The following is a 13326-nucleotide window of genomic DNA, read 5'->3' on the forward strand; positions in this document are numbered from 1 at the left end:
ATTATCAGGAGAACAGCTGTAAATGTTCATTAAACATCTCCATTCTCTGTGTAGCTCATATAGCAGCTGCAAGTATTCAGTAAATGTTTCCACAAGCAAAATAGCACAGAGAACAGTTGTAGACGTTCATTTCACATCTCCAGACTCAAAATAAAATGTATAACAAATGCAAGTTTTCAATAAATATCTTTATACTGTGCATAACCATGACAACAGGTCTGTGTTGTCAGTAAATATAAATATGCCCTATGTAGTCTGATGAATGGGCAGTAAGTGTTCATTAGACATCTCTATACCTACAAAGTCCAGATAACAGCTGTAAGTGTTCATGAAGCATCTGTTTACCTTCATAGTCCAGAGCACAACTGTAATTGTTCAGTAAATACCTCCTTACTGTACATAGCTCAGATTGAATCTGTAAGTGTCCAGTAAATATCTCCTTACTGTACATAGCTCAGATTGAAGCTGTAAGTGTCCAGTAAATATCTCCTTACTGTACATAGCTCAGATTGAAGCTGTAAGTGTCCAGCAAATACCTCCTTACTGTACATAGCTCAGATTGAAGCTGTAAGTGTCCAGTAAATATATCCTTACTGTACATGGCTCAGATTGAAGCTGTAAGTGTCCAGTAAATATCTCCTTACTGTACATAGCTCAGATTGAAGCTGTAAGTGTCCAGTAAATATCTCCTTACTGTACATAGCTCAGATTGAAGCTGTAAGTGTCCAGTAAATATCTCATTACTGTACATAGCTCAGATTGAAGCTGTAAGTGTTCAGTAAATATCTCCTTACTGTACATAGCTCAGATTGAAACTGTATGTGTTTAGTAAATATCTCTTTACCCTATATAGCAGAGTGAACAGCTTTGCATATTCATTAAGCATCTCCACACCCTTCATCATCCAGAGAACAGCTGTAAGTGTTCATTAACTCATTAACCCCTTGAGATTTTTGTCATTTCTCCTGAAATGCGAGTAGGAAACACCTTTTGGGACCACTTCTGAATACATCCAAATAAATCAGCTTGCAAGAGTTGTGTTAGAAACATTGTTTTTCATTGGCTATTTGGCTCGCACATGTGCAGAATGGTAAAAGTTGGAGTTCTTTGTTGTTTTTTTTTGCTTATTGGATTCATCATTTTTATGTCGTCGCCCTTTTTTATTCCAAATCCCCAACTTATCCCACTTTTTGCAAAGGTTCTTCTGTTTGTGTGCAGTTCAGACCAGTCTGCTTTCAGTCTAAAGCTAAAAAGTCTAAAATCTGGGCACAAAATCAGATTCCAACCAGAAACGAATTTTGGGTTTAAAAAAATCTGGTCTCATAAAATACATTTTTCCCTCTGCATTTTGTAATGCGACTAGAAAGTCAAGATTATTTGATACCATTGTAGAGCTACATCTGTCTACTTTTCTGTAATACCACCTACTTTACTGTATCTTAAATGACCTTGACACTACAGAGCTCAGAAGTTGGTACTACTTCCTGATGCCAAAATGGAGTGTCAGGGGTTAATAAGTTAAATATGTATTCATCCTTCATAGGCCCCAAGAGACAGCTGTAAGTGTTAAGTAAATCTCTTTGTAACCTAAAAGCCCAGGAAACAACTGTTCTCCATTCCGTGTATATTGGTTATAAATGAGAAAACAGTTGTATGTGTTCAGTAACTATCTACAGTACATTTTTATATATCCATAGATCAGCTTAAGTGTTCAGTAAACATATTATCAATAACCCATAGAGCTATGCTGAAGTGTTCATGAAGCACTATGCTGTCAGTAGCCCAGAGAACAGCTGCAGGTATTTAGTTTGGATCATCATACAGTCATTGGCCCAGATAACAGCTGTAAGTATTCAGTAAGGATTATCATACAATCATTAGCTCAGATAGCAGCTGTAAGTGTTCAGTGAAGATTATCATACAGTCATTAGCCCAGATAGCAGCTGTAAGTGTTCAGTAAGGATTATTATACAATCATTAGCTCAGATAGCAGCTGTAAGTGTTCAGTGAAGATTATCATACAGTCATTAGCCCAGATAGCAGCTGTAAGTGTTCAGTAAGGATTATTATACAATCATTAGCCCAGATAGCAACTGTAAGTGTTCAGTAAGGATTATCATACAATCATTGGCCCAGAGAACAGATGCAAGTGATCACCAGGATCATCATACAATCATCAGAATCACAGAGAGTGGCTGCAGATGTTTAGTAAAGATCATTGTACTGTCAGTAACCCAGAGAATAACTGTAAGTGTTAAGTAAACATCACCATGCCACTGGTAATCCAGAGAACAGCTACAGTTGTTAAGTAAACGTCACTATGCCATCAGTAATCCAGAAAACAGCTGCATTTGTTCAGTAAACATCACTATACCATCATTAATCCAGAGAATGGCTGTAGTTGTTCAGTAAACATAATCATGTCATCAGTAGTGCAGGGAACATCTGCAAGTGTTAAGTAAACATCATATCTTCATTAACCCAATTAACAGCTGCAAGCATTCAGTAAATGTCTCAACTGATATATCCTTACTGGCCAGGGGATTGACTGTAAGTGTTCAGCAAACATCATTTATCTCTTTTACCTACTTTGTCATGATGAGCCAGCACAGACTACTTTGTCATGATGAGCCATGTCATGAAGAGCCAGCACAGACTACTTTGTCATGATGAGCCATGCCATGATGAGCCAGCACAGACTACTTTGTCATGATGAGCCATGTCATGATGAGCCAGCACAGACTACTTTGTCATGATGAGCCATGCCATGATGAGCCAGCACAGACTACTTTGTCATGATGAGCCATGCCATGATGAGCCAGCAGAGACTACTTTGTCATGATGAGCCATGTCATGATGAGCCAGCACAGACTACTTTGTCATGATGAGCCATGCCATGATGAGCCAGCACAGACTACTCTGTCATGATGAGCCATGTCATGATGAGCCAGCACAGACTACTTTGTCATGATGAGCCAGCACAGACTACTTTGTCATGATGAGCCATGCCATGATGAGCCAGCACAGACTACTTTGTCATGATGAGCCATGTCATGATGAGCCAGCACAGACTACTTTGTCATGATGAGCCATGTCATGATGAGCCAGCACAGGCTACTTTGTCATGATGAGCCATGTCATGATGAGCCAGCACAGACTACTTTGTCATGATGAGCCATGTCATGATGAGCCAGCACAGACTACTTTGTAATGATGAGCCATGCCATGATGAGCCAGCACAGACTACTTTGTCATGATGAGCCATGTCATGATGAGCCAGCACAGACTACTTTGTCATAATGAGCCATGCCATGATGAGCCAGCATAGACTACTTTGTCATGATGAGCCATGTCATGATGAGCCAGCACAGACTACTTTGTCATGATGAGCCAGCACAGACTACTTTGTCATGATGAGCCAGCACAGACTACTTTGTCATGATGAGCCATGCCATGATGAGCCAGCACAGACTACTTTGTCATGATGAGCCAGCACAGACTACTTTGACATGATGAGCCATGTCATGATGAGCCAGCACAGACTACTTTGTCATGATGAGCCATGTCATGATGAGCCAGCACAGACTACTTTGTCATGATGAGCCAGCACAGACTACTTTGTCATGATGAGCCATGCCATGATGAGCCAGCACAGACTACTTTGTCATGATGAGCCAGCACAGACTACTTTGTCATGATGAGCCAGCGCAGACTACTTTGTCATGATGAGCCATGTTGTGATGAGCCAGCACAGACTACTTTGTCATGATGAGCCATGTCATGATGAGCCAGCACAGACTACTTTGTCATGATGAGCCATGTCATGATGAGCCAGCACAGACTACTTTCTCATGATGAGCCATGCCATGATGAGCCAGCACAGACTACTTTGTCATATTGAGCCATGTCATGATGAGCCAGCACAGACTACTTTGTCATGTTGAGCCAGCACAGACTACTTTGTCATGATGAGCCAGCACAGACTACTTTGTCATGATGAGCCAGCACAGACTACTTTGCTTAAGGTGACTGTAAGCATTGAGTTTCACATCTACTATGGACCATTTATTTACTGACTAAATTGAATGAGGTGTTCCATTATTTGAGTTGAAGCTTTTATTTAAAGATTCAAAGTTGCTATTTGTGTTTTATAGCATTTAAAGGCATGGTGTTCTTGATCTTGATTTCATGCATCCATCCCAGAAACAAATTACGTATTTGTGAAGCTAGAACTATTTTTTTTGCAGAGTTTCCATGTCAAACATTCTACAGTAACTGTTAATTTTTTTGTGACAGGGCTTTGTCCTTGGGGACATGGCTGCTTTGATCGCCCATGCAAAGAGAGAAGCATTCCATCGGCTATGCAAACTTTGGTATGTACAAAAATCTACAACTGTCATGTGCTTTCATCTCGATCAAATACCATAACTAAAATGTATGATATGCTGTTTGAAACTTTTGAGATAGTTCTATCATCATAACTTTGAATTTTGATGTTACATTGTGGAGCTTTAGATTTTGATGATATTTTTTTAACAAACTTCATATAAAATAGGTTTAATAATTTGGGTTTTTTGTTTGAGGATTTTAGAATGGTAATGGCAATTTTAATGTAACAGTTATTGGTTTTACTGATGGTACATAAAACTCAGTTTGTGCCATTAAAACCACCATTAGTGTCCTCAGATTATCAAATACAATATGTATGTGTAATGTTATTTTACTCCTCTGGTCCATGCCATGGTATTTTTAATGTGTCAGTATCATTACAACACTTTCATGTATTATGTTGTTCTTTTGGTCCATATTTACAATAACTGAGCACATTTTCAGCTGTGAAGGTAAGCTGCAGCCAAGCCCTAAGGAAGAGGAAGATTTGCTGACTGCTGGGATTGTTGTGGAGCAGCAGGATTTCAACAAGGCTCTGGATGATATACAGAATGCCCACTCAGATATCATTGGGGCTCCAAAGGTCCAACAGTACAGCTTATATCTTTATTAGATTTTTTTATATCCCCTGACTTCCTTCCCTTCAGTTAAGTTGTCATAGAGTAATGCCCATTTCCATCCATCATGACCTATCTCATCAAATCAGTTTCCATCCATCATGACCTATCTCATCAAATCAGTTTCCATCCATCATGACCTATCTCATCAAATCAGTTTCCATCCATCATGACCTATCTCATCAAATCAGTTTCCATCCATCATGACCTATCTCATCAAATCATTTTCCATCCATCATGACCTATCTCATCAAATCAGTTTCCATCCATCATGACCTATCTCATCAAATCATTTTCCATCCATCATGACCTATCTCATCAAATCAGTTTCCATCCATCATGACCTATCTCATCAAATCAATTTCCATCCATCATGACCTATCTCATCAAATCAATTTCCATCTATCATGACCTATCTCATCAAATCAATTTCCATCCATCATGACCTATCTCATCAAATCAGTGCTAGTTTTATCTTGTTCAGTCACTTTCAATAACATTTAAATTACCTACCATAATGTTGGTATGGTGACACCATGTGGTTGACAGTTTTATTGTGGTAGTCTTTGTCAATCAAAATGAAGTATTTAGTGTAATGAATGAGAAACTTGCCAAGTTGTTTTATTACTCACAATTAAAACTAACTGATCGTTGACATAGTCAGGAATAGCTTTATTTAGATAAAATGATTTCTTTGGTTTTATACATGTGTACAATGAGGATGCATGTATGTGTGTAGTGAGGATACATGCATGTATACAGTCAGGATGCATGGATGTGTGTAATGAGGATGCATGTATGTGTGTAATGAGAGTACATGTATGTGTGCAATGAGAGTACATGTATGTGTGCAATGAGAGTACATGTATGTGTGCTATGAGAGTACATGTATGTGTACAATGAGAGTACATGTATGTGTACAATGAGGATGCATGTATGTGTGCTGTGAGAGTACATGTATGTGTGCAATGAGAGTACATGTATGTGTGCAATGAGAGTACATGTATGTGTGCAATGAGGATGCATGTATGTGTGCTGTGAGAGTACATGTATGTGTGCAATGAGAGTACATGTATGTGTACAATGAGGATGCATGTATGTGTGCTGTAAGAGTACATGTATGTGTGCAATGAGAGTACATGTATGTGTACAATGAGGATGCATGTATGTGTGCAATGAGAGTACATGTATGTGTACAATGAGAGTACATATATGTGTGCTATGAGAGTACATGTATGTGTACAATGAGAGTACATGTATGTGTGCAATGAGGATGCATGTATGTGTGCTGTAAGAGTACATGTATGTGTGCAATGAGAGTACATGTATGTGTACAATGTATGTGTGCAATGAGAGTACATGTATGTGTACAATGAGGATGCATGTATGTGTGCAATGAGAGTACATTTATGTGTACAATGAGGATGCATGTATGTGTGCAATGAGAGTACATGTATGTGTACAATGAGGATGCATGTATGTGTGCAATGAGAGTACATGTATGTGTGCAATGAGAGTACATGTATGTGTACAATGAGGGTACATGTATGTGTGCAATGAGAGTACATGTATGTGTGCAATGAGAGTACATGTATGTGTACAATGAGGATGCATGTATGTGTGCAATGAGGGTACATGCATGTGTGCAGTGAGGATGTATTCATGTGAATAATCAGATTTGCTCATAAAAATATTTATCACGAGAAGGTTAACTTCATTATTATTTCATTCTATAACTATAAAAGTGTAAGATGATTTTAATCAAATTAATTTGATATTTATTCTCCTAGAACATGGTAGTAACCCAGCAGATAGTGTAGAAGTTATGTACTTTATGCATACATGAAAAGGACAATGTTTTCAAACATCTGTTGATCAAAGTGTGAATAACATTTAAAAACATCTTTTCATCAATTGCATGTTTCAGATTCCAAATGTGAGATGGGATGATGTTGGTGGATTGACAGATATCAAAAAGGAGATCCTGGACACAATACAACTCCCTCTGCAGTACCCAGAACTACTTGCTGCAGGGCTCAGGAGATCAGGTAACAACTGCAGATCTATCGACCCCAGTGATTTTAGCATAATTTGTATGCAGTTTGGTCTCAGAATATGCTCTTTTTCAGTTTTACACATTCATGTCCAAAGAAAATAAAAAATCCCAATTATCCCAAACTGCAAAAATGAAAGATTCTTGAGCTTGATGATGACCTGCAGAGAAAATACCAATTTCAAAGCAGAAATATAAAACATTATATTAAGACACATGGAATTGTCTTAGACCATCAAGAATGAGAGAGACTTTTGTACATTGTTCATTGTGCAAGTCAGAATTTATTTGCATTCGTGTACAGTGTCCATTTGACATTTTTGGGGTTTTAGACAGCCAAAGGCACACAAGGACTTGTTCAGCATTCATTTGACATTTTTGGGGTTTTAGACAGCCAAAGGCACACAAGGACTTGTTCAGCATTCATTTGACATTTTTGGGGTTTTAGACAGCCAAAGGCATACAAAGACTTTGTTCAGTGTTCTACTCAAACCACAAATGATTTGATAAAAGTTTTCTGCAGTTAGCAGTAACAAGAAAAGCATACACCTCTTCATTCATGAAATGTTACTAGGTGTTCAGACATGTGCAAAATAATTATTAAGGTGGAATGATTTTATTGGAAAACTAGAAGCAAATGTAGTACTGCACATTGTTGTGGAAATCAACACTTCTTTACTTGAAGGATAACATGCCTTGAAATGGGGGGGGGGGGTAAACAGTCTGCAACTGTTACTTCCTTCCTGAATTCACATCTCTTGAAACTCCTTTTCATTTAAGATGAAAATAATCTCCATTATGTTTGATTCTAAAAATTCTGTAGAGCCACACATGAATCCAAAAATTAGGTACAATTGTCCTCTCTTATTCTCTTCATTATTCCATGCAGGCTTGATAAGGTGAATCATGCCACTGTCTGTTTTACCAGGAATTTACAGTAGATTTCATGACAAATGTATACAATTAAAATTGCACCATCAGCCACTAAAGGTATAAACCGTGATTGATTTTTTCCATAATTATCTCCCTTATTAAACTTTGACAATTACATATTTATGACAAAACAGTAATACGGTCATTATAACTGTTAATCTTAAGCATCCATCCATTCATCTGTCCATCCATTCATCCATGCATCAGTCCGTCCATCGCACCTTGGTTAGGTTTTGTGGTTGGGTTAGCTTTTATCCATTGTGGTGGGGCATTAGTGTTCTGTGAACATGCATCTCATTTTGTTTCACACACATTGGCAGATTCAGTAGAGTTGTTCACTCCTAATGCCAACATTTGCCCATAATCAAAATGGATGCTTTAACGATGTTGGTTATCTAAGGGGTTATTGGCTTCCTGTTCATTCAGAACAGGCACACATAGATAGACTTGAAAGATATTGAATGAAAAAGATTGAATAAAATAAAATTATGTTTTATCTAATCCATGATGAATAAAATATAGCATCTAACTCTTGATATTATCGCAAAGTTAATTCACCTAAGGCAAAATGCATTCTGCCACAAATTGTGTACTTAGTCTGCTGCCACAAATTATTATAAATAATGTGCTTAGAGAATTATGTTGTCTGTTTATACAAACTACAACTTAAAATGAAAGTGACATCGAGATCCAGTGAAACGTCATATTTTTTCAGATACATTACCAATCGTTATAAATACACCCACTACCTTACTGAGTTTGTTGTTAGCAACTACAGTGCTAAAAGTCATCTGCCCACTTAGGTGCCAATCACACAGGAGTGATCTCCACCTGGATGGAGGGATTGGTGCCCAGTTTCATCCATACTTCAATGACTACTTCCATTTGTTTTTGGAAGCATGTTCTTTTTTGAGACTCAAAAAACAATTTATATTTGTGCCTTTTCATGCAGTGTAATTGCAGGAGGCTGGGAAGGTGTGCCCTCATGCAATGTAACTGCAGGGAGGCTGTGAAGGTGTGCCCTCATCCAATGTAACTCGGGGATGATCCTGGCTTTTAAAATGTTGTCGCAAAAAAAATTGCCAACCTCAATATTTTTGGCCAATTTTCAAAAAAAGGTCACCAGAGCAAGTAGTGACTATTTTTCCAAGTCTATTAATGTAATAGGCAATGAAAATTGAAAAAGATGGAAAAGTTATTACTTTACTGACAACAAGGATTTACAGCCATAATATTACAAAATAAATCATTACATGACTGTTTTGCACTACCTCCATGGTCTTTACACCCAGCATCACCGTTAGTGCATAGGTATGATTGTTGTCACCAGAAATAAATGGATTATCAAATGTAAAATATCTACTTTCCTGACATCTGCACTCTCTCTCTCTCTCTCTTTCTCATTTTTTAAATAGAAACATCAGATATTAAGCAAATCTATATTATTTATATTATTTTCCAAAGAACAGTTTTGTAAGGAACTTTTAGTTAATGACATTTTAATACTAAAACCCTGTGATTGTACTTTGCAATGTAATATAACTGTAATATAATACAACCGTTGATTTCATGGCATTCAGGAATTAAATGCCCGCCCTCCCCGTCTATGGCTTACTTCACAAAGTACTTCACCGTCAACCAGGTGTTAAGAAATTTAATTTTGCTGTACTTCACACGCTTTCATTCCTAAATCCCGAGAATGCTCACTGAATGCTGTAGATTTTTTCTCGACAAGCAAACTAGGATATCCATTCCCACCAATGAAACTTTGAATCAACACCTGGCATTAATGTACCATGTATATGTGCATTAATTACCATCATTAATTTAAAAGAAGGAATGAAGAAACATACAGATCATATCTGCCCCCCAAAAAACTAATTCAAAATAAATATGTTATTTAGTAACGAGTGTTATATGCATATATGAGTTAACAATAAGGAAATGAGATTGGATATAAAATGTGGGAAATGGTTATCACATGTATGGTAGCTTGAGACCACATTTGAACTGTTAAAAAAAATTCACACCCATTTTAGGCATTGTTAGTTATAACAAAAAAGGGCATTGTTTATTTCTCAATCAGTTGCTAGTGCTTTCACTCACAGTAGAACAGGCGTTTTTTTTAAAAGTATGTCGAAGAGGCTTGAGTTGAACCTTTAGCTATTGTGCAGTCTGGGCACAGCTGATCATAATAAGAAATTTTCACGTGTATTGGGCTTGAAAAATTGGTGAATATTTAGTGAAAACAATGCTTAAATATGCTGCAAAAAACTTTCAAAAGTAGGTCCCAGTCTGCATGCATTTGGATTCAATCTCCCAACTTGGTATTTGAAAAGATTTTTTTTGTTGCATGACATGCTAGAATAACTGTACGGTATTAACTAAATTTATTCAATAGCTATTTGAATTCTTCAGAAATCTTTCTGTACATTTGAAACTTCAACACAGAAGGGATATTTTTCTTTGGAACATATTCCGATTTCTTGGAACTATTGGAATTTAAAGGACTTTTAGGAAATAGAAATTCATTCACCATGCTGTAAGTTAATTCTTTCACTCCTGTATTCTGAGAAATAAATTATTTTCAGTTATGCAGAACTTGTTTGTTTTGTTATTTCTTGTTGCATAGTTTAAGTCGCTGGAGTTGTAACACTGGATTTATGGCAAAAGTTAAAGATCATTGAGCCAAATTAACTTACTCCGCCAGGATTCATGTTTGGTGACACACTCCTTCTTCAAAATATCTCAACCATTTGTAAATGAATTGATGACTTGTGCCTTGATACATATATCACAGAACATATGCTTTAACTTTGTATCATATCTCAGCCACAGGCACACAAGTTTCCAGCTGTCTAGAAATTTTCGGGAACTTTTGATGCGTTCAGTATGATGTGGTGTTGCACTACTACCATCACTACATGTAGATGATGTTGGACTGTCTGGTATAACATCGTTTTCAGTGACTATGTTGTCTGATGAATTTGCACTAAATCCAAATGCTGTTCATTTTGTTAACTTACTCTTAGGATGAGACAATGAACATGCAGCGGTAAACTTTTGTTTACCCATGATAAAGTTGCACTGTTGACAATATATAATTCTGATCGAGAATTTTTCCATTTGCTTTGTATTTATACACAATATTTGGTACCTCAGAGGTAATCAGTTTTCTATGAAGTTTCAGCAAAACTATTTTATTGGTTCATTAAAAAAAAAAGCAGAAGGATTAGCCATCATTCAATTATTTGTAGCTGTTTCTGTTTGCGTCTTCAAAGGTCAGTTGATTGTAGGTATAGTCTGGTGGCATGACTGAGTGTATCACAGCATACAGTACTCAGGCCAGATGTTAACATAAGCGGATTATGATGTAACAATGCACTGTAAGGATGGGTTTGTGAATATGAGCAAAGGATTTGGTTATGTAACAGATTCCAGTGCATTGTGCATCCAAGTTTGTGGCTTCCTTTCATGGTGCCTTTGAAATCCATGATTATATCTACAAATTAAACAGTCAAAAAGTTTGTCAAAAAAAAATCGCCAGATGGTATACTTTGTCGCCAATAAGGAAAACAAATTGCAATTTGCAAAATTGTCGAAGCCCAGGACAATCCCTGGTAACTGCAGGGAGGCTGGGAAGGTGTGCCTTCATGCAGTGTAACTGCAGGGAGGCTGGGAAGGTGTGCCCTCATGCAGTGTAACTGCAGGGAGGCTGGGAAGGTGTGCACTCGTGCAACATAACCAGGGAGGCTAGGAAGGTGTGCCCTCATGCAGTGTAACTGCAGGGAGGCTGGGAAGGTGTGCACTCATGCAACATAACCAGGGAGGCTAGGAAGGTGTGCCCTCATGCAGTGTAACTGCAGGGAGGCTGGGAAGGTGTGCACTCATGCAACATAACCAGGGAGGCTAGGAAGGTGTGCCCTCATGCAATGTAACTGCAGGGAGGCTGTCTGTTTGTGCCCATGCACACCTTCCCAGCCTCCTGCAGTTACATTTAAATTTCTCCAGAGCATGGATATCTGCTGCAGTAATAATCAGTGTAGTGACACTGTTTAGTCACCAATCTCTTGATCGGGGGGGATCACTCTTGTCTGATTTCCATCTAAGTGGGTAGATGACTTAGTACTACTGTGGCATAAAATAAGCATGGGAGGGCTGGATTTGCAAGGTAGTGTCTGTACTCCTAATGTAATATGATTAGGTAAATATTATCAAATAATTGTATCTTTTTTAAAATTGATTTTCACAAGTTCTCTTTTAAATTTTCTTCCTGTGAAAAACCTCATTAAAAACTCCTTTTGGAAGTCTGCTACCATAGAGATGAGGAGGTTGATAAATTGTGAAATCAAAAAGTGTTATAATAAACGCAGTCAGTGTAGAAAATGGCAGTTTGATCCATAGTTTATGCAGGCAGTTAGCAGTAAGTATAGATGGCATTATATTACAGAATTAAAGTCAGGAAATGTATTCTAGGCAATTTGTTGGCAATAAGTGGGGTGTTGGTTTAAAGTGTGGCATTATAACAAGTATTTATTATTACCAATTTTTCATCTAATATCGGCAGCATCAGTGCCACCAGCATTAAAATTTTATGTTAAACATTTTTGGATTCATGTAATAGCTTTGTTTGCCATCCAAATCCTAGAAATCTGCGAAACCTTGTTATTTAAAAGTTCTTTGTGACAATCAAATTTTGTCATAGTAGATCTACATTTATTTATCTTTCCTCAGGTGTATTACTGTATGGTCCACCCGGTACAGGAAAGACCCTGCTGGCTAAAGCAGTGGCCACAGAGTGTTCTTTGAACTTTCTCAGGTGAGTTGAAAAGGAATGACATTTATGCAATGTAAGAATACTAACATGTTTATTAGAACATGTCAAAAAATCAGGAACTGACATAGAAAGTTTGCATAAAAACGGTGTGTGTGTATGTGTGTGTGTGTGTGTGTATGAAATTTGGATTTTTAATGTAGCTTCAACGATTTTTCAGTCATATTGCTACAATGTCTGCAGTGAGGCAGCTTACAGTGATGTCATGCACTGGGACATCATGCTACATGTCTGCAGCATGATGTCCCACCTTATCACAATATCCTGATACCAATCCGACCTGTCCCAACACTAGCCTGTTAATACTGAGCACCTAACAAGGCAGCTGTTTGTACCATTTTTATAAGTCTTTGTTATGACTCTGCCTGGGTTCGAATCTGTGACCTCCCACATCTGAGGCTGACACTTTAACCACTAGGCCACCGGAACAGTCATGGAGTAGGACTTTTGAAGTGATATTATGTTTCCAAAACATTAGCAGTGACAGAACATTACTTTAC

At 37.6% G+C, this 13326-nt stretch overlaps 1 protein-coding gene across 3 annotated transcripts in view; it reads left to right on the forward strand.

Annotated features, from left to right (window-relative positions):
* Positions 1–13326, forward strand: part of LOC149773007 (peroxisomal ATPase PEX6-like) — a 104007-nt gene that overhangs the window by 52198 nt on the left and 38483 nt on the right. For all 3 annotated transcript variants that reach the window (XR_016417510.1, XM_089946980.1, XM_089946981.1), the window contains 4 exons: positions 4297–4373; positions 4834–4972; positions 6934–7054; positions 12727–12811. Coding sequence is in view for 2 of the 3 variants with exons in the window: in XM_089946980.1 (XP_089803106.1) it covers positions 4297–4373; positions 4834–4972; positions 6934–7054; positions 12727–12811 (422 nt within the window). In the remaining variant the exon portion in view is untranslated. The remainder of the gene's footprint in view (positions 1–4296; positions 4374–4833; positions 4973–6933; positions 7055–12726; positions 12812–13326) is intronic.

The sequence above is a fragment of the Sinohyriopsis cumingii genome, unplaced genomic scaffold (genome assembly GCF_028554795.1).
Source record: "Sinohyriopsis cumingii isolate HCF-2022 unplaced genomic scaffold, ASM2855479v2 utg000938l, whole genome shotgun sequence".
In the NCBI taxonomy this organism is placed as follows: domain Eukaryota; kingdom Metazoa; phylum Mollusca; class Bivalvia; order Unionida; family Unionidae; genus Sinohyriopsis; species Sinohyriopsis cumingii.